Source organism: Nuphar pumila, chromosome 9, assembly GCF_984573655.1.
Source record: "Nuphar pumila chromosome 9, dmNupPumi1.hap1.1, whole genome shotgun sequence".
Classification (NCBI taxonomy): domain Eukaryota; kingdom Viridiplantae; phylum Streptophyta; class Magnoliopsida; order Nymphaeales; family Nymphaeaceae; genus Nuphar; species Nuphar pumila.
This window is the reverse complement of record NC_143257.1, coordinates 122,702,260-122,725,228: the sequence shown is the minus strand read 5'-3', so window position 1 is coordinate 122,725,228 and position 22,969 is coordinate 122,702,260. Positions and strand designations below refer to the sequence as shown.

General features: G+C 38.7%; 1 protein-coding gene across 1 annotated transcript in view; it reads right to left on the bottom strand.

Annotated features, from left to right (window-relative positions):
- Nucleotides 1-22,969, bottom strand: part of LOC149829202 (mediator of RNA polymerase II transcription subunit 14-like) — a 56,560-nt gene that overhangs the window by 18,603 nt on the left and 14,988 nt on the right. Inside the window, exons 2-3 of the mRNA XM_090017969.1 lie at nucleotides 4,036-5,112; nucleotides 3,291-3,385 (exon numbers count right to left, since the gene is read on the bottom strand). Of these exons, the coding sequence (XP_089874095.1) occupies nucleotides 3,291-3,385; nucleotides 4,036-5,112 (1,172 nt within the window). The remainder of the gene's footprint in view (nucleotides 1-3,290; nucleotides 3,386-4,035; nucleotides 5,113-22,969) is intronic.

Below are 22,969 nucleotides of genomic sequence, written 5' to 3'. Positions count from 1 at the left end.
TTGTGTTAGGTGAAGTCAACCACACTGAGGTCCATTTCTATCCAAAAGTAGATTCAGTTAACCCTAATCAAGTCCATTTTTATCTATATTATATATATATATATATATACACACACACAAATGCACACAAATACACAGTGTTAACTTAAAACTGTTAAAAATTTTATATATATATATATATATATATATATATATATATATATATATATATATATATATATATATATATATGTCCTCCCTGCACCCAAGTTTTTTTAAAGTGCCGCATCCCCGCATCCGCACCTGCACCTATGTGACAAAGATTAAAAATTATTGTTCACAAGTTTGCAATTGAGATGATATTCATGTTTTATTGCTTTAGGTTAAGAACTATATAGACACACACATCCCTATGTGTGTGTGTCTGTGTGTATGATCATCTTTCCATGTCTTAATTTCTGAGAACAGTCGTGTTGTACCAAGCTTATCTACATCATGTTCATTCCCACATCCACATCTATATTACCTAGGTTAGGGCATTTAGAGTTAGTTTTGGATACCAGAATCCTAAGAAATTAGGATACTAAATTGTCACGAATTATGATCGTTCAAATCAATTTTAGATCGAATTGAAATATTAAGACTAAAGACTATGTTTTGGACTTTCAATTATTTATAACTGTGCATGTTAATCTATTCTATTGTATATTTACTGCATTATTTGGCGTCATTCATAATCAATATTATGTTTTTTTCTTTCTACTATTATATTATGCAAGTTTACAATATCTTATGATACGTACTTTCTTTTACAATTAATATGAGTTATAATACACACTTTACAACCTTGATCTTCGATTTAGAAGCATTTTTATAAGACCATAATAAGACCTGCATTATAATGTAACGCCAAGATCAAGTAACAAACAAGTTACAAAGAGAGACAGAAAGCATGTCATTAAGAGGGGACATCTTAATAAGGATAACTACTATAACAGAGGAATATATTGGAGGAGACCAAAAAGCAGTACTAATAGATTATGTATGTTTAACAAGGAGACTAGAAAATAAAAGGGTGATCTGATATAGATTTAAGGAAATTGGGAAGCTCAGGATCAATACAAGAAATGGATGGAGATAAGTGGAGACATGAAAGATCACAAACAGCTTATCAGTGTTTTGCTTTAGATACAATTGAATGACAAGCATGGCTCGCACCCATATAGAGGGGATAATAAATGATGATGACATGATGATCAAGGTGATGATGATGATAATCATATGAGCAATGCTGTACATTTTATAAAACAATCTGCTCAAGCTTAGGAGTTGATCACATTAAAAGAGTGGATGCAGTAAGTTGATTTTCCAATTTATAATGTAAAGTTGGAAAAGAAAGATATCTATCAGAAAAAGGGTTTTAAGTTTTAATTAAAAAGATATGCATATATGACAAAAGATTCTAGCAGCAGTCTCCCTTCCTAATTCACCAAAGAGTACCTAAATATGTCATTGAGAAAGGCATACTAGTCATGTGACAAAGGATAGAGGAAAGTCCTCAGCATTACAACGAGCAATTATCTGTCCAATTAGAAGGGTGCAAATGTGGAAATGAAAATGGAAACTGTCGCCACCATTACTCCCAACCATTGTCAAACTCATCGAAAACTCAAAAATCAACAAGAATGAGGAATGTTTACACCATCTAGTGGAATTTTCACAATCACACCTTTCACAAAAGAAAGCCAATGATACCAAAGTCATCACCAGTTGTATTGTACAATATACCTATGTATTGACCTGTATCATGCAATACAGGGCATATTATACGATACGGTATCAACAAACTTTAACAAAGATGAAAGTTATTTTTTTTTATTTTGAGTTTTAAATACCTTTTGAGGGCAGACTTCTCCATTTGTCTAAAGGTCATTAGAAGGGAACCCACGCACCCTAGGAACCGTGAGAGTGATTTAGGAACCGATTTGTGCGCTAAGGAGAGGGTTTTTGTAATTTTCTCAAGAGTGCATTTCCACCATTTTTCCACTCAAAGAAGTGGGTTAAGGTAAAAAATCCATATTATTTGCTTTTTATTGAGTTTTTTGGGGGGAAGATGGCACCAAAAGATCCGATATAGCAATGGGGCACTCAAGTAGTGAGCGAAAACCGATTAAAAATCAAGTGCAAGTATTGCTAAAATACTTTTTCAGGTGGTATCTCTCGGTTGAAGCATCATTCATTTAGCCTGGACACATTTTAATGTTGCGGAATGTGCATGAAGAAAATTACAAAATGTCGTGAAATGGTTACTTTTCGGGTGGTATCTCTCGGTTTTATATAATATATTTTTAAAAAAATGGTTATTTAATACTTAATTGTTCACAAACTTGGTCATTTTGTTTTTTGTTTATATAATATGAAAGTATGAGTTTTGTGGCATGTTCTTAATTGCAAGATATTTAATATTTTGCATTATTCTTGTGAGATATGCTTGCAATATTATCTATGATTTTATATTAGTTGATGTTTGATGATGTCTTATGCGGCTCATAGAGACAAAAATGCTTCATATGTGACTGTATGGTTGTATTTTGTGCAATAAAAATTTGTTGCATGTGATATAATTTTTTTAGATTTTTTGCTAATTTTTTCTTTTTTTTCAAAAATCTTGAAAAATTTTTATTGAAAATTTATGATATTTTACGATATGATACAATACAATCTTAATTTGGGCCAGACCGATATGAGTAAAGATACAATACTTACAACCTTGTTATATATTAGTTGATCCATAATATAAAATACTATTCTAAACAGTAATTTTAAAAAATTACATACTAATTATCATTGTCACTAGCATATTCACAAACAGGCAAAACTGTATTAAGGGGCAAAGAGTTGCCAGATTCTACATGGGTAAAGATAAAGTCTAGGCTACCTTTTAAAGCATGCAACACCCCTACTCAAACGTAGAGCATATAAATTAGTTAGTATTGCTAAATGATAAAATAATAAAAAGCAACTATAAAAACTGCAATTATTAAAACCTTTGAACAAGCAAGTCCATTATAACATAACTAAATTTTGCATCCATTCAGAAGTCAATAAACACGGAGCCTTTTCCTTAGTTGGCATGCGTGTTGCGGCAAGTAGTTTATCTTCATGAGCAATGGTTCAATATACATTTATTATGAATAATCAACAATTCAATAAAAAAATCATGGACTTGTCAGCTAATAAATATATTCCCAAAACAGTCACTGTTGACTAATAAAAGAACTGTTAAAGAGATATATCATACAAAGGCAAACCTGATGTTTATTCCAAGGGTAATATATGATGATCCATATGCCCGAACACACAATACTTCCTCCCCACCTTCCATGACATCAGCCTTACAACTGGCCTGCAAACAGTCCAAAAGAATTTACATGATGTAAGAAAAAATACTAAAGAAAACTCAGATCCATGTAGAATGTATTTGCTTAAGAGGCAAAATTGGTGGTAAAAAGGAATCCTCATTAATGAGGCTTCCTAAAAATCTGACATTAGAATTTTGAGGTGTTGTGGGTCCTGCAATTTTCAGGAAATCTATTTACCACATCTACAGTTGGTAAATCTAGATACAACTGAACTCTTTTTGAGAGCAAGGGGTCAAAGGGAGATAAGAAGTAAGAAAGATGAAAGCATCAAAGTCCTGAACTTAAAAAACACCACCTCCTGGGGGAGGCATTTGCCAACTATATTTTACAAAAGAATAAAAACGTGAACCATCTCATCAATTCCCAAATTCCTGCCCCATGCTTTTCTTCTTAACACCTATTGTGATAGGAGTTTGGTCAACTGTATCATGAATCCTTAACTCCTACCCCAGTTACCAGCTCAAAAACAGAGCCTTAATGGAACTTTGACACCATTCTCAGCTTTTCCACATTTGACAAAAACAAGTGAATGTAACCCATTAGGGACATCAAACTAGAAGAAAAGAAAAGATGACTACCCATGTCAAGCATATTTACAAAATGAATTTGTGGAGTAAAATATTTCAGGAGTAACCTTTGCCAAGTCCGACTCGGTTTCATCTGACAAGCATCTAAGGATAACATCACCAACAGTCTGACAGATTTGATTATTGCTGCTAAGCTCTTTATGGACTTCGAGCAAACGCGTATGCCTGTTACAGGCAATAGCTCTTAGCAGCAACTGTTCTACGTCAATGCAACTTTGATCAAGTAAGAACTCGGCTTCATTCCCTGTCGCTGGGTCAATCACAAAAGCACTATGAGAGCACCTTATGTACAGATCTTGACTGCGCTCAATTTTAATGAAAGGTGATAAACCCGGATCAGAACCCCCACTACTTCTGTCAGGGTCTAACCAGTACATAATTCTTAAACCAGGGGTTTTTAGGCTTGAAGTAGCCAATTCTGGCTCGGTGTCCTGAGGTAACTGAACATGGGTCCCATGCAATCCAGCTCCATCAGAGATAAGTTCAAAGCGAATCGCATCTTTCCACCTACTCTGTCGAAGTATCTGGAGTTGCCTTACAACAGTATCCATCACAAGGGCAATACAGAACTCATGAAGGACAGAATACATTGTCATAAATGGATTTTCTGCAGCAGCCATTCTGCGCTCTAAGTCATCACGAATAGCATGTTTGTGGAACTCTTCAAGCTTCACAAGCCCATTTTTATCACCTACAAGAAGTTCCAAATGCAATATCCTCCACATTGATAGATGTCCCCGATATCCCAGAGTAAGTAGCACCTTAAATTCTCCACCAACACAAAGTTGTGCAGCTCCATCAGATACTGTAACTTTAGAAATTTCCTTTGGCAGTGCTAATTCAAGCAATCTTGACCTTAGAAGTATGTCCAATTTTTTTAAAGCAGGTTTTTTTTGCTCCTCAGCAAGCACATTTTGTCTCCCAATATCTTCAATGCATTTTGGCAAGCGTTGATATGTTCCAGTAAGAAGAACTTCAATAGCAGAAGGAACATCAAATATAGGGGCACGGGCTTGTTGCAATCCTTCATGTGTGAAGAACAAATTATCTGCAGCTTGGGTAAAACAAGTATCATGACTTGAAAGAGTTGATGCAAGTTGTTGACAATACTGAACCAACGGGATCTGCAAAGGCATACATTAGCCACTAGTAGAAGTACTTTGACCAAATTGCAACTGCTACAGCTTCAATAGAACAGAATCCCACAAATCCATGGTGGAAAAAAACTCATTTTTACACCTCTTATTTTACTAGTGTAATGGGATAAGAACAAGAACAATGGAGTCTCTTATGGGCTTATAAGAACACAACCAAATCACAAAGGACCACTTATGAGTCAATCACATGCACATAACCTATACAAGGGCAAAGAGAACACATAAAAAAATATCGGGAATTGTATTACAATAAGCTTGAGAAAGCATAACTTTACAAGGGAGAGAGCTCCCCTATTTATACACAGCATGAGGCCCATAGGGCCATTGGGACACTCCGGAACGGCTACAAATAGAGCCATTGGGGAGGTCCCAACGACTCTATGGGCTGAGTTACATAAATACCCTCAAAACCAAATGTAAAATCCTATTCTAAAATGAACAATAAAAAGACTGTTGTGCCCCTAATGGAAACAACCAATTACATGACTGTGAAAAGACAAAAATACCCCTAATAGGTATTTGCCTATTACAACAAGCAAATCATACATATTAATATATGTGTAATATATATGACTATCTTAACACCCCCCCCCAAACTCACGGTGTCACAACCGAGAGTTTGCCAAGGAGAAAGTGAAACCTGGGTGACGAAAGTGGTTTGGTGAAGAAATTAGTCAATTGATGCACAGATGGTACATATGACAAAGTAATGTTCTTCTTCAAGAATTCTTCTATAACGTAATGGCAATCCATTTCAAAGTGTTTGGTTCTCTCATGAAAAGTATGATGGTCTACGATGTACACTGCACTTTTGTCGACACAATATAATCTTGAGGGTTATGCAACATGAACACCCAAGTCTTCTAGTCGTTGCTTCAGCCAAACCAACTCAGAGGTAGTGGTTGTCATAGCTTGGTATTCTGCTTCTGTAGAGAACAAAGAGACATTTTATTGCGTCTTGTATTACCATGAAATCAACGAATCTCTTATAAAAACACAAAAGTCCGTAGTTGAACGACGATCATTCACATTCCTTTTTCCAATAGAGTCAAAATATGCAATGACTTCTAATGTGAAATAGGATGACAAAAATAAACCATAATTAACAATGTTTCTGATATATCTAATAATTCTCATTACAACACTCATATAAACTGTAGTAGGAGCATGCTGAAATTGACTAGCAAAGTGAATAGCATGTGCAATATCAAGATGTGAAACAAAAAAATAAGACAAAGCTCCAATCATATGTCTGTAAGGAGTGGGATCTATCAGAGGTTCTCCCTTATCCTTCTTCATCTTTGCATTGATGACCTCCGAAGTATCAACTCGTTTTTCATTTGAGAGTCCTGATCATTCTATGATCTTGACTGCATACTTAGTATGTGACAACAAGTAACCATGACGTAAGTAAGTCACTTCTATTTCAAGAAAGTATTGTAAAAAACCCAAATTTGTCATATCAAAGTTGATGTTGAGCATTAGAAGACTTAACAAACAATGCATTGTCAGTATAACAAGATTTAAAACCAAGCTATGTCAACACACTACTGAATCGATCATACCAAGCCTTAGGGGTTTGTTTTAGACCATACAAAGCTTTTGTAACCGAAGAAATTTTCCATGTGCTAATCCTAACCCTCGTAGAGGAATTATGTAAACTTTCTCATTGAGATTACCAATCAAATATTTTGTTTACATCTATTTAAAAAACAGATCATTTTTAATTGATATTATAGAAATAATGATTTTAGCAGTGATCATTCGAGCAACTGTAGCAAAAGTTTCATCATAACCTATTATGTACTCTTGACTATATCCTTTAGCTACTAGTCTTACTTTATATGTTTCTAATGTCATATCACTTTTGGTTTTAATTTTATAAACTCATTTGCATCCTAAAGTTTTATTTCCTTTGGGTAATGTTTGAATTTCTCAAGGTCTATGTATAGCTATTAGATATGCTCTATATTTGGGTTCACAAGAATCATAGGATACAAATCTATTAGGAGCTTTTGAAATTGTCATGAATCTTCTAATGCTAGAAGAATTTATATCTTGATTTTGAGAATATCTTTTTAAAGCACATGGAGGATGGACTTCGGTACGTCGAGTATAGATTTGAATTTCACTACGAAGTTGGTCTATATTATCGAGACCTTCATTCTCATTCCTATATGCACCATGAGTATCCTCATTGTCACTCTCATGCACATCATGAATGTCATCACAACCCACATGCTCATTGACAAGGTAAAAAAAAAAGAATAATCGCAATGCTCTCGGATTTTATCTTTACTAAATTTGTTTTTGTTTTCAAGAAAAGTGATATTTCTTGAAACATATAGCTTATCCCTTTTAGTTTCATAACATTTATATCCTTTTTTATTTTTGGCATAACCCAAAAAAATACAAGGAATAGCTTTTGTGAAAAGTTTGTTATTTTTGTTGGTAAGGACAAAGCATTTACAACCAAAGACTCTTAACCTTTTGTAATGTAAAATGTTTTAAATAAATTTTCAATGGGATCTTCTATAGTTTTTTAAGGCATTTTATTTATCAAATAAACTGTCGTAAGGACGACTTCGGCCCAAAATATTTTTGAAACGTTTCTCGATATAAGATGTGTTCTAGTAGTCAGAACAATATGTTTATGCTTCCTTTCGACTAGTCCATTTTGTTGAGTATAAGGACATGATTTTTTGTGAATAATCTCATGTAAATCAAGATAGTTTTTGAAGTTCTTTGAAACAAATTCTCCTTTAGAATCGATTCTAAAGATTTTAATATTGGCTTTAAATTAAGTTTTTGTATAACAATGATTTTTTTAAAACAATCAAATACTTCAGATTTGTATTTAAAGAAATATATACAAGAGTGTCGACTATAATCATCCACAAAAATAACATAATATGATACTCCTCCTTTGGATATAACCGGAGTCGGTCCCCATACATCCGAATGTACTAACTCAAATAGTTTTTTTGATATAAAATGACTAGGCTCAAAAGGTAAATATTTCATTTTACCAATAATGCAATCTTCGTAGACACATTTTTTTTCTTTATAAATTGTGCAAAATGAAAAAAAACGTAATTTTGGGTTGATACGAAAAGAAACACTAGTCTCTTATACCAATTTGTTATCTTTTTTTTTCACAAAATTACAAAAAGTATGTTTTAAAATTCAAGATTGTCCATAACATAGAAATCTCCTCTTCTATGCCTCGCATAATCGGCTTTCCGAACTGGATATCCTATATCAAACAATTATTAGATGAAAACAAGATTTTGCACCCATGATCCACAATTTGGGAAAAGGATAAGAGGTTTAAATTTAATTTTGGCACTATTTTAATATTGGGTACATGAAATGTTTTTGCAAAATTCGAAAACTTTTAATTTTTAAAAAAGTTTCATCGACGGTTGAAACATAAGAATCATTTGGGTTAATATGGCATTCAGATAGTGTGGACTCATTTGGGGTCATACAAAAAGAAGCACTGTAATCAAGAATCCAAGAAGTCTTGCCGAGATCAATACATGTGGATACGACCTCGCTCGAGAGAGAAGTTTGATTCTTAAACATTGGTTGTAGTGTCTTCATGAGTTGTGTCAAAGACAATGAACCCACGCTTTTGGAGTTATCATCTACGCAATTTCTTTCAAGAGATGGTCCCACTGAAGCCACCTTTTCATCTCTTTCATCTTCTCTCCTTTTAGGACAAAAGGGCTTCATATGACCCGGCTTATAGCAATGAAAGCATATTAATCTGTCACTTGTATTCATGAACCCCTCTTTTATCGTTTTTGCTCCTTACATCATCATTGGAATTTCTTTCATTCTCATTACTGCTTCCAAATTGAGGGAGGCTTATAAGTCATTGTGTGATTTTCGGGTATTGACATAGCAAGCACGAATTCTTCATCTTTAATAAAAAGAGTTTTCTTTGACCCATTTTCCTCCATAGTGAATTCTTCAAGCGTTTCCACTATGGTAGGTACTCCTCCTTTATAAAGAAGGATCGATTTGGTCCCTTCAAATTCGAGTCTAAGCCCATTTACAAATTGATAAAAGTGTTCCGTTCTAATTTGTTTTTCACTGAGTTCCACATCTTGAGGGCAATGCCACTTTGGCTCTAAAAGAGTCAATTTATCCCAAAGAAGAGAGAGGGCATTATAATATTCTCTAATGATCATCTCTCTTTTGAGTCATAATTATTACCTTATTTTTCATATTACATATGTGAGCTATGTCCCTTAGACTATACATATCTTTAAGATATTTTCATGCATCACTAGCAAAATCAAATTTTGCTAAGCTTGAACATTTTTTGATGTCAACATTATTGATGAGGTATCCAATGATCTTGGAATGATCCATCCTCCATTCTTTCCATTTTTTCTCATATTCGATGACGATCTTAGACATCTATTTTCCTTGGAAAGCAACTTTGATGCAGGGCAGGACCGGATCGGGCCTGTACCGCGTGACCTAGGCACGGCCAAGGAACCCGACCCAAAGAGGATGGACAATCGAACCCAGGAGTTGGATCCGATGGAAGGTGCCTCGAAGCAGGGACGTGACCCTGCGTACCTACTCCAAACGAGGGAAGGCCCAGGACGTCCCAGATCCATCAGCAGAGTGAAGACGTCTCGGGTCCAGGACCGGACTCGAGACCCGGGTCCACTTGCATTCTTTAAATACCCTATTCTAGGGTTGCGTGGGTAAACGTGATTGAAGTTTCAACAGCCACCTCTGATATTTTTTTTTTCTGCAATTTTTCCTTTGGATTCTAGTCTCCTTCATTGTTATTTCCATTGGTGTCATTCTATTGTTGCTTAAAGTGTTACGGAAACAAAGCAAGCACCGTCGTTTTACGGTGATTATTCTTTTGGTTTTCTGCACTTCGCACGACCGTGGAAGTTTTGCCATCATCTTTTGAAATCGAGTACGTTTGAAGTCGATCCCTGCATTGCATCAAGAAGTATCAGAGCACCAACCCTCCTCCTTGGTCAACGACATGGCGCAAGAAGCGAGAAACGATCCTACGAGCGGGAAAGAGCAGGAGGAAACCGGCAACGAGGATCCGATGATGCGGATGATAGACATAATGACCAAGATCCAAGAAAATCTACTACGCGTAAGCAAAGACATATCTGGCATGTCAAAACGTATGGACGGGATCGAAGGTGGATTGTCGCCCTTGAGTTGACGGTGGAGCAACACGCGACGTCAATGCAAAGAACGGGAGCGGAGCTGGATGACGGCGCAGTTGATCGTGTGAATGCAATACTCGCGGAATCAATCCAGCCGACACACCGTCATTCTGTCAGCGCCACCATTTCGCATCTGGTACCCTCTCTCCATCCAGAATCGGTAGCGGCTGTGAATCACACAGTCGGTACCTTCCAACCGAACCAGGGGATCACGGCAGGACCCCCCCCACGTCTCGGGTGGGCTACAGCCCTGGCCTCGAGACTGGGTGGCTGTGTCGCAGACCGGGCCTGGTCTGCAGGACCCCAGCCCGACCCGGGAAGGAACTCCCCTTCCCTCCTGAGCCCGTGCGTAGAAGCCTTGTGGCAGCACACCCGTGAGCGGGAGCAGGGGGATCCCTGTGGATGGGTTTGAACCTGAGAGGGTCCAGACCGGAGTTTGTGATAGCGGGACCCAGACCCGGATCTCGAGGACCATCCTTTGGGTCCCAAGGAGCGGGTCTGAGTCTTGAACCGCCATACCTGACCTACCCAGTTGGGTTCGGTTCGCCCTGAATCAGACCCAACCCTCTAATCTTGATCCCCAAAATAGATCCAATACCGACCCAAACCTATATCGGACCCGGACGGAGCTCCAGTTTGAATTTCAGCCGGGTCAAAACCAGACCCATCATGTTATGGATCAAGGATCGAGTTCTAACCAAGCCTTTTTGCACCACAACTCGATCCTGATCCAACCTACCCCATTCTGGGTCCGACGAATAATTTAGGACTTGACCCGATCCAGATCCAATCGGGTGAATCATCCCAGTATTACACCAACCAAATCCAATACCCATACCAGACCCAATCCGTTAACTCGTCCCCGATCTAGAACCCGGTATCCTACCCGACACACTACCTCTACCCTGACCCAACCCATAACCCGAACCCATATTATCTCATTCCCACCAACCTAGAACTCGTGAACCGACCAACCCTTCCACCTTTAGTAGTACCTCCTGTTATACCGGTGCCTCAACACCGGCCGCAGATGGCTCCCACCCATGGGCGGGCCAGACCGAGGCAAATTCAACAGGGACCGGTGCAGCCTGAGCGCCGACCACACATCATGGGAGTTCGCCAACACCAGCCTCCAGTCGAGCAGTACAACAACAACAACAACAACAACAACTACGCCTTCATCCCAAAACAATTGGGGTCAGCGATATGAACCAAAAAAGAAATTCATTTTGGGTCTTCCACATGAATCCTTTTCCTCCAATCATTTCTATCCAATGCCATGTCCTCGGTGAGGTTCAAAGCATTCATATCCTTTCCTATCATCTCCATCCAAGTCTTCCTAGGCCTACCCCGACCTCTTTTAACTAATATATTTTCCCATTTCTCTAACCTTCTAACTGGAGCATCATTAGGCCTTCGCCGAATATGTCCAAACCACCGTAAACGATTCTCTCTCATCTTATTTTCAATGGGTGCAACACCTACCTTCTTACGTATCTCTTCGTTCCGAATCTTATCTTTTATTGTATTTCCACACATCCATCTAAGCATCCGCATCTCAGCTACACTCATTTTTTGAATATGATGTCTCTTGGCAGCCCAACATTCCGTACCATATAGTAAAGCGGGTCTAATAGTCGTCCTATAAAACTTTCCCTTCAACCGCAATGGCATTCTACGATCGCACAGCACTCCAGTAGCACTTTTCCATTTCATCCACCCAACCTTTATCCTATGATTTACATCTCCATCAATTTCTTCATACTTTTGAATGATAGATCCCAAATATTTGAAATAATCATTCACCGGTATATCTTGCTCACCAAGCTTCACTACACTCCCATCACTACTTCGTTGCTTACTAAACCGACATTCCATATATTCAGTCTTACTCTTACTCAACTTAAAACCTCTAGCTTCCAATGTCTGCCTCCAGTCGAGCAGTACCGTGACAAAAATGGCGCTGCCATGATGGACGATGAAGCCTTCTGGAACGAGCACCCTGCATGAATGGTAGAACCTCATCAACAAAGAGCGTCAGAGCACCCCTCCACCTACGGGGTGAAGTTGGGCCTTCCAGAGTTTGCGGGACGATTCGACACCGAGCAATTCTTCGACTTGGCCTACGCCGTGCAGTTTTTCTTCGACTACCATACTGTGACTGAGCACCGCCGTGTCTCTCTAGTGTCCACTCGATTGAGAGGCCTAGCGCAGACATGGTGGGTTCAGCTGCAAAGGTCAAGGGAACGGCAGGGGCAAGAGCGTATGCAGGCATGGGAAGAGATGCAAAGGTTGATGCAGTCCATGTTCGTGCCTTCAGACCATGCCGAGAGAGCCTACAAGGAGTACCTAACCCTGCGTCAAGGCACCCGTACCGTGGCGGAATACACTGTTGAGTGTCATCGTCTATCACTGCGAGTGCAGATCGAGGAGACTGCCCGCCAGCAGGTCACGAGGTATATTTCTGGTCTTCATCTTGCTATTTCTGGTGATTTCAGTTGTGTCACGGTCGAGTCATTGGATCAGAACAGCAATTATGCAATGAATGTGGAGGAAAAATTGAAAAGGAGGCAGGAGTATAGAGTTTCCCAGAGTGACCAGTCCAGTCGACCCAAGTCGAGTTTCCCAACCAGGAGAGCGAGCTCCCCAAGAAAGGAAGACTCAAAGTTTACCCCAAGAGCAGACTCTAGCAAGCCTGACCAGCCTACCATACCAGGTCCAAGTCCAAACCTAGTGAGTCAACCATTCGTTGTTTTAGGTGTCAGGAGTTAGGACACGTCGCGTCCAAGTGCCCCACCGTGAACAAGAACGCCCATTTCATTGAGGGTATTGTTGAGTCTGCATCCGATAGTGAGAGTGAGGGTGAGTCATCGGTTGAGGGAGAGAATGAGAAGGAAGTCGTAGAGTTCGACGGTAACGTCGAAAATTTATTGTTCATCCGTCATGTTTTGACCGCACCCCGAGAGTCGACCCATGCAAGATGGTTGCGGAATAACATTTTTAGGACCCGATACAACTGTGAGGGACATGCATGCGATGTTATCATTGATACTGGGGCTTGTGAGAATATGGTTTGCGAGAGTGTTGTGTCCACCCTGAACCTGAAAATGGAGAAATTGTCTCAACCATACAAGATGGCATGGTTCAAAAGAGGAAAAGAGGTTCCCATTACCCAACGTTGTTTAGTTCGGTTCTCCATGGGGGAGCATTACCACGATGAGATGTAGTGTGATGTAGCCCCTATGAGTGCGTGTCATATTCTTTTGGGACGTCCTTGGCAGTTTGATCGGAAGACCATTCACGATGGCCGTAGAAACACGTACTCATTTATTTTTAAGGGGCATAAAATAATCCTCCTCCCTATCAAGGAGACCGGTTTTCCCACTGTGGACAAGCCCGAGCGAGTTCCCCGGCTCGCGGGCCTATCATACCGGACTTTCTTGAGCCGTTGTAGGGAGGATGGTTATTGTTATGCCCTGGTGGCTAAGCCGTCTATGAGTACGTTGTTGTCCGTTCCCGCGGACATCGCGCCCCTTGTTGAGGAGTTTTGTGACATTATGCTAGACGACCTTCCTGATGGCCTACCTTCGATGAGGTTGGTGCAGCATGCCATTGATTTTGTCCTGGGGTCGAGTTTGCCTAACCTCCCCCGCATATTGAATGAACCCATCCGAGCACGCCGAGTTGTTGAGGCAGGTACAAGAGTTACTACAAAAGGGTTTTATTCGTGAGAGTGTAAGCCCTTGTACAGTGCCTGTCCTGCTCACTCCTAAGCAGTGTTGTGAAAAGAGTAAAGGCGTAGCGAGGCGCAAAGCGTAAGCCTCAAAAAATTTTTTTATTAAAACTTAAAAAAAACTATAAAAATTATCTAAAATTATAAATAAATAAAAAATGCTTTATTGATGAAGCAACAACCAACAAAAAATAAAAAAATCTCAAATAAATACAGAAAAAATATGAGATTAACATGTAAAAGTAACATTAATCCAACAACTTGATCTATGTAAGTATCTAAGAAATAAAATATGAGCAATCATTCAATAAAAAATTAACATTAACAACAAAATGCATATTAGCACTACCAACATCATGTCATAATTAGAAAATGCATGTTAACATTAACAACCAAATGTTAATATATTTATCCAAAACTCTTCAAAATGAAAGTGTTAACATTCATAATTACAACTCAAAGACCCAAAAAACATATAAACGACCATAGCTCTATAATATAAATTAGGGCCTAGGCTCTTCTTGTGTCTCGTCATCATCAATATCTAAGTCTTCAATATCATCATTTGAGGAATCCATATAAATAGGTTCTCCTTCATCTTCATTCCCTGACTCTTCATCATTTGCACTTTCTTCCTTCACGTCCTCGGTAGCTTCTTTTGCTTTTCTTTTTCCTTCAATAAAAAATCATGTATTAAATACTTATGTTATGTAATTAAAAAAACACATTTATATTCATACAACAACAACAACAACAACAACTACGCCTTCATCCCAAAACAATTGGGGTCAGCGATATGAACCAAAAAAGAAATTCATTTTGGGTCTTCCACATGAATCCTTTTCCTCCAATCATTTCTATCCAACGCCATGTCCTCGGTGAGGTTCAAAGCATTCATATCCTTTCCTATCATCTCCATCCAAGTCTTCCTAGGCCTACCCCGACCTCTTTTAACTAATATATATTCATAATAAGGTAAAAAGAATATAGCTTTACCTTAATCTCTTGAAGACCTGGCTTGCCTAGAACAACTTTGTGAATCATGAGGTGAAGTGACTTTTTCAATAGGCACATACTCAATGGCATTTATGTCGAAGTTTGGATCCAACGATGAATCCTTCAACCAATTGGGATCACTAGGCAACACTGGATCTTCCTTCTCTACATCCACTCATCGTCTGAGTCTATATGATCTAGACATATAGGGTCTTTGGTAGCCCACCTCATATTTCTCTCTCTTAATTTCATATTGTACATTACATTACAAAAACCAATGCATTCATCTTCTCTTGTTTAAGTCTATTCCTTTGTTTCGTATGTACCTATAATTTCAAATCATTGATAATCAGTTATAAGATAATTAAACTTATAAAAATGTATTTCAAAAATAAAATACAAAGTCACAAACCAATGAGAAAGTACTCCAATTCCTCTCACAGCCCGATGCACTGCACATCAAACTTAGAATTCAAATTGCAAAATTCATCAACTCAGGATTTTCGTGCCCAAATGAACTCCACCAATCAGCTGCATTCAAATAAAACAATAAAAAAATGATAAAAACATTAAGAATGTCATAATTAACAAAAGCATAAAAAAATATTGACAAATAACAACATAATTGCAAACTTACCAAGACTTTTAATTTTCTTGTTGTAACAGTTGTCTCTCTACCAAACAACCTATTTGCCTTTTTAAATGCATCGATTTGTGTTGTAATTTTTAACCGAATATTTGCATCAGAAACCAATTTTTCAACACAATCATAAAAGTCACTCAGCACTTCTCCATCTAGGTTGAAGTTGTCAGCATAATGAAAATGTGGATTTAAATAATAGGCAACTGCATGCAAAGGCTTATGAAGTTGCAAGTCTCATCGTCTATCAATGATATCCCAAATAGGTTTATATTTTCTTTCAACCTTATCAAGGTTTGAAGCAATTTCTACATTTGCTCTATCCATTGCCTCATACAAAAATCCCATAGCAGGTTCATTTGCATCAACTAATCGCAACACTTTCACGAGAGGTAGTGTAGCTTTAATTGCATATGATTTGGCAGCCCAAAACTTATGATCATTAAGAACAATATAAGAAATATTTTTAGCATCAGATTTCTTATAGTAATTAGATGATCTAAAATTTGAAGATAAGAACATCGACTTTAACTCTTTCTTATAACATCCAATACTATGAAGTGTGAGATATGTTGTGGCAAAACGAGTGACGGCAGGACGTAGAAGTTCTTTCTTTGTGAACTTTCTCATTAAATTTAATACTCATGCATGACTATAAATGTATCTTGTAAATTTTTTTGCCTTTTCTACTGTATCTTTAAAAATTGATATATTTCCAATATCTTTAAACATAAGATCCAAGCAATGCGCTGCACATGGTGTCCAAAAACATGTTTTTCCTGCTATTAACATATTCTCAGTTGCCACATAATTTGGTGCATTATCTATAATGAATTGCGCCATATTACTTTCACCAACTTCTTCAAACAACTTACACAAATTTGCACCAGTTTTTTCCATTTCGCTGATGTCAACAGACTTCAAAAATACTGTTACAGATGAGCTCTTCACAAGAAAATTAATTAAGTTTCTTTTTTTTCCATCTGTCCAACCATCTGCCATAATGCTGCAACCAACCTTTGGCCATTCTTTTTTGAACACTTTTAAAATTTCGTAAGTACAATCAACCTCGTCCTTCAAAATCCACGTTCTGGTCTCATGATAAGAAGGTGGTTTGAACCCTCGCCCGTAATTTGCAATAGCTTCTACCATTGCACCAAAATATGGATTGTTGCAAAGATTAAATGATAAGGCATTTGCATAAAAAAAATCTATCAATGGCACAACATACATTTTTTCTTTCATCCCTTTTGAAAGCAGTGTTTATTGTGGTTTGCCGTGCTTCTTGTTCACAAAGAGGTTCATAGGACATGTGCTTGTTTTGGCATCACTACATGATCCACTAGTTTCTTTATTCACATTATCGCCGGTTGATGATCCAAAATAAACACATCTCCCGATATCCAACTTGTTTTGTTCTTCCTCTTGTTTCTTTTGCTTCTGTTCTTTTAGATGATTATGAAAAAATCGTTTCACATCAGGTGGAACTGCTTCACACATGTTTACACCATGTTTTGTGCCAGCTAAGTGATGCTTTAACCTATAGATGCCTCCCGTAGTTTTTTTATGACAGTAATTGCAAATTACATGTCCTACGAATTTGGGATCTTTAGTAGGATTTGAAACTTTAACTCCATGATCCCATCCTACATCTTTTCTCATTGTTCAACTGCAAAAATACATATAACAAAATATATATTAACACAAAAATTAGATTCATATTCAATAAGAATAAATATATATAAATTGAAAACTAATGGAAACACAAACACATGAAGTCAGTGAGAACTAGAAAATTATTAGTTTAATTTTTTTATTTAGGAACCAATTTGAATTACTTGCGACTAAAAGGAGAATATAGAAAAAACTAACAATGTATTCAATGTGAATGATAACATATCATGGGCAAGTAAATGGGCAAAGATTCAATGTGAATGATAACAGATCATGGGCAAAGCTAAGTAAACCCTACCAGATTATACATGTAGTAAGCATTGAAGTTGCAACTCCGACCTCAATGAATGTGAATACATAAGGTCAATTCAAATATAAAGAAATTTTATGAAATAAAAGACATAGTTACAATGCAAAGATTCAGAGTTTTTCCCCTTGCAGTAAGGGGGTCCGAGGGCTCCCAAGGGCTGCCAACGTTGTGTTGGGACGTTGCCAATCAATTATTTGAAATAAATTTCTTATGCTAGTTCGTTGGCTGACTTGGTTAGTTTTTCCTTCTTCCAGGTCCGACTAAAGCGTCATAGGTGGCACAGGAAAGCGTTGAAAACGAGAGACCCAATCATTGTTTCGATCGGTTGGAGGCGTTATCAAACAATGCTTGTGTATGCCATTGAAGACCAAAATGGTCGGCATCGTATGCTGAAATACACTCCAGAACATATGCACATCCTAGCCATGTTTTGGGGACCTCTGGCTCCACCAAATTCCAGAGTCGTAGCTGTCCAGAATGTATCAAACAATCAAGTCCGATGGTATATGTTATTCCTTCTAGTTTCTTTATCTTATTTTTTAGTAATGAATCCCGTAGAAATTTTTGAGGTACATCTTCCATAAAGTGAACTATAGTTCATGACCACCACCGGGTGAATTGTATTGGTCCTATTGGATGCTTGGTCATGACTCGTGAGTCATGGGATATAGCTGACATGGAGAATCTGGTATGGACTATGCTGCCAGTACTGATACTGGGTGGGTTGGTGGTGCTATGGTTTGGGGAAGTCAACTTGATTTGCAAAAGTTCCATTGAACCTTGTTAGTGTTGTTGACTAGATTCACTTGTTTCGTTCCTGCACTATGCTTTGAGCACTCTTTCAAGACTTGTTGTTACTAGTTCCTATCTACTTACATCTGTAGAGCATCCCAATATGTATACATTTGCTTCCACTCTAACTGAAATTTATGTTGATCATATATCGTAGAATTTTTTGTGAGACGAGAGAGAGTACAGGCATGTGAGAGACAAGACGAGAGAGAGACAACGTACCTATTTTTTGGGCTCGACCACGAGAGAGAGCCTGCGTGTGAACGACGAGAGAGAGAAGCTGCGTGAGAATAATACGAGAGAGAGAGAGAGAGACAGAATGCAAAAATAAAAGCTTAGGGCGCCCAACCCTAATTAGGGTCGGGCGCTCTTTGTTTATACCCCAACTTTTAGTCAAATTAGGGCTTTGCCTCTCATTTGACCAAAAGCAGTAAAGGCGTATATGCCTCATTTTGAGGCATGCCTCGCCTTGAGGCGCACACCTTGGGGTTTTTGCGTTTTATTCATGCACCTCAAGGCATAAAGCCCCTTGCCTTGAGGCAAGGCGGGCTTTTTGCTCCTTGAGGCGCGTTTTTAATAACACTGCTCCTAAGAAAGATGGGTTCATGCGAATGTGTGTCGACAGTAGAGCGATCAATCACATCACTGTTAAGTAGTGTTTTCTCATTCCTCGGTTGGATGACATGTTTGATATGTTGGTCGGTGCCTTTATTTTTTTCAAAATTGATTTAAAGAGTGGGTACCACCAAATCCGTATCTGAGAGGGGGATGAGTGGAAGATGACATTCAAGACACGTGATGGATTGTATGAGTGGTTAGTCATGCCATTTGGGTTATCAAATGCCCCAAGTACTTTCATGAACATGATGACCCAAGTGTTGCGTCTTTGTATAGGGAAGTTCGTCGTTGTATATTTTGATAATATTTTGGTTTATAGCTCTTTGTTGTCTGATCATCTGAGTCATTTGTGTCAAGTCCTAGAGATTTTAAGGAAGGAGAAGATGCATGTCAATGCCAAAAAGTGTGAGTTTATGACGTCAAGTGTGGTATTTTTTGGTTTTATTGTGTCGTCTGATGGAGTTAAAGCGGATCCCGCCAAAGTCCGTGCGATTATAGAATGGCCTACCCCAAGGACTATAGGAGAGGTCCGTAGTTTCCACGGGCTAGCCACTTTCTACGGTCGTTTTGTGGGAAACTTTAGCACCCTCATGGCCCCTATCACGGAATGCCTAAAGGGTACTAGTTTTCATTGGACTTCGGCCGCGGGCAAAGCTTTCACGCTCATCAAAGAGAAAATGACTAGTACCCCTCTCCTCCCTTCCTGATTTTAGCGCAGTCGTTGAGGTTGAGTGTGACGCCTCTAAAGTGAGAATTGGTGTTGTCTTGAGTCAGAACCGCAAGCCCATTGCTTTCTTCAGTGAAAAGCTGACTCAGGCGAGGTGCCAGTACTCCACTTATGATGTCGAGTTGTATGTCGTTGTGCAAGCCCTTTGTTACTAGAGGCATTATCTCATTTATAAAGAGTTCGCCTTGTACACGGATCATGAGGCATTGAAGTATTTAAATAGCCAAAAGAAGATAGACATGCCAAGTGGGTCAGTTTCTTGCAAGAGTACACTTTTACGATTCGCCATCAATCAGGTACTCTGAACAAGGTAGCTAACACATATCCGTGCAGGTCATTGGGTTTGAGCAATGCAAGGAGTTGTACCCAACGGACCCTGATTTTCAGCAGGTCTGGGAAGGGTGCCTCTCCTCTACCAGCACAGCAGACCCACGATTCGCTATACATAACGGTTACCTCTTTCGAGGTAATAAGTTGTGTGTGCCAGCATTCTCTCTTAGGCTATAATTGATTTTCGAGTTACATGAAAGGGGACTAACTAGGCATTTTGGACATGATAAGACGTTCGCTCTGTTAGATGAACGCTACTTTTGGCCCAAAATGCGCAAAGATGTTGTCAAGTTTATCCAGAGTTGTCGAGTATGTCAAGTGTCCAAGGGTCGACGTCAAAATAGTGGTTTGTATACTCCTTTGTCCATCCCTGAGCGGCCTTGGGAACACATTTCCATGGACTTTATTGTGGGCCTTCCCAGAACCTCACATCGTTTTGATTCGATCTTAGTTGTGGTTGACCGATTTTCCAAAATGGCTATCTTTGTCCCGTGTAAGCGAACCACTGATGCCTCGTTAGTAGCCCTGTACTACTTCAAGGATGTGGCCCGCTTTCATGGATTGCCTCACACGATCACCTCAAATCGTGACACTCGCTTCACGAGCCATTTTTGAAAATCATTGTGGGCCTTATTGAAAACCAAACTCCAGTTTAGCAGTGCATACCACCCACAAACTGATGGCCAAACTGAAGTTGTGAACCGCACCTTAGGGAACCTACTAAGGAGTCTAGTTGGTGAAAATGTAAAAACTTGGGATCTAGTCTTGCCGCAAGCCGAGTTCGCCTACAATAGTTTCATCAACCGGTCCACAGGCAAGTCTCCTTTTCAAGTGGTTTATGGGCGGTCACCAACCCATGTAGTAGATCTAGCAGTTGTGTCGAGTCTTTCAGACCCAGCCCCGGACGCGTTTGATGTTGTTGAGTACATGTGTGATATACATAGGCAAGTCCGAGCCAAACTTGTTGAGAGTTATGAAGCTTACAAAGCTTTCGTGGATCAGGGTCGTCGAGATGTCCAATTTCAAGTTGGTCAGGTAGTTTGGGCTAACCTGCGTCCAGAGCGTTTCCCAGTGGATACAACAACAACAACAACTACGCCTTCATCCCAAAACAATTGGGGTCGGCGATATGAACCAAAAAAGAAAATCATTCTGGGTCTTCCACATGAATCGTTCTCCTCCAATCATTTTTATCCAATGTCATGTCCTCGGTGAGGTTCAAAGCATTCATATCCTTTCCTATCACCTCCATCCATGTCTTCCTAGGCCTACCCCGACCTCTTTTAACTAATATATTTTCCCATTTCTCCATCCTTTTAACTGGCGCATCATTAGGCCTTCGCCGAATATGTCCAAACCACCGTAAACGATTCTCTCTCATCTTATTTTCAATGGGTGCAACGCCTACCTTCTTATGTATCTCCTCGTTCTGAATCTTATCTTTTATTGTATTTCCACACATCCATCTCAGCATACGCATCTCAGCTACACTCATTTTTTGAATATGATGTCTCTTGGCAGCCCAACATTCTGTACCATATAGTAAAGCGGGCCTAATAGTCGTCATATAAAACTTTCCCTTCAACCGCAATGGCATTCTACGATCGCACAACACTCCAGTTGCACTTTTCCATTTCATCCACCCAACCTTTTGTTAAAATGTATACTCAAAAACATTATTGTAAATATAAATATATATACGTATCTCTATATATAAGTATATATATTTATATATTTTTCTATTTTTCCCCTTTTTTATTTTACCTAAAAAGGGTATTTCTGTCTTTTTACATTTTGCGCATATTCCATTTGGAATATGCTATATTTTTTTCCTTTTATTTTTTGTAATTCCTTTTCTTTTATTTTTTCCTTTTTGCTTAAACAAAAAAGTGCATTGGGGGTCTCCCCAATAAAGTCATTGGGGAGCCCCCAACGGTCACAATTGTGCCCCTTGTTGTAGAATAAGGTTGAGAGTCTCAAGCATTTGCTTCCATTTTATGAAATACATGCATTATTGCATGTTTATTATTTATACGCTTTTTGCGTATTTTGTTCAAGTGTTGTGAGAGGGCTTTCGTGCACTTCTTTTATAAAGTATTTGTGCTTGTATGCGTATTGTCTCTTCGTAGACAATTTCACATGGTATCAGAGCAAGGTTGGTGATTGAAGATCGTGGGATTCTCCTTTTTTCGAGTGCCTCGAAAATCGTGCCTTCGGATCTTTAGAGATTGAAGTGGTGGATCTTGCTTCTCAAATATTTTAGAAGGATCTTGTGCAAGCTAGAAGTTGAAACATTGTGTTGGTACGCCCCTTTTCTCCTTCTCTTTACGTATTAATGGGTGAGAAAGAGTCTCACTTTGCTCTTGGCTTCAAGTTGAATGGGTCCAACTATCACATTTGGGCCGGGAACATGGAGGCTCGTATAAAAGGAAAATGATTGTGAGGTTATGTGCAAGGCACAATTCCGGAACCGGAACCCAAAATAACCATAATAGACGGAAGTGAAATCAAGATTCTTGAGAGAGAGGAAAGAATCAAAGCTCTTGAATAATACTCCAAGAATCACGACGAATGGGAAATGAAGAACTTCAAGATTCTTTCTTGGTTTTTCGCATCCGTCGAAACAAGGATTAATGCCAACATTATCAAGTTCAAAAAAGCATCGAAAGCTTGGCATTATCTCGAGAAAATGTATACATCAAGAGATCTATCCCATAAATATTACCTTCAAAAGAAGACTCTCTCCCTTACTCAAGGCGAAATGTCTATTAGGGAATATTTTGTT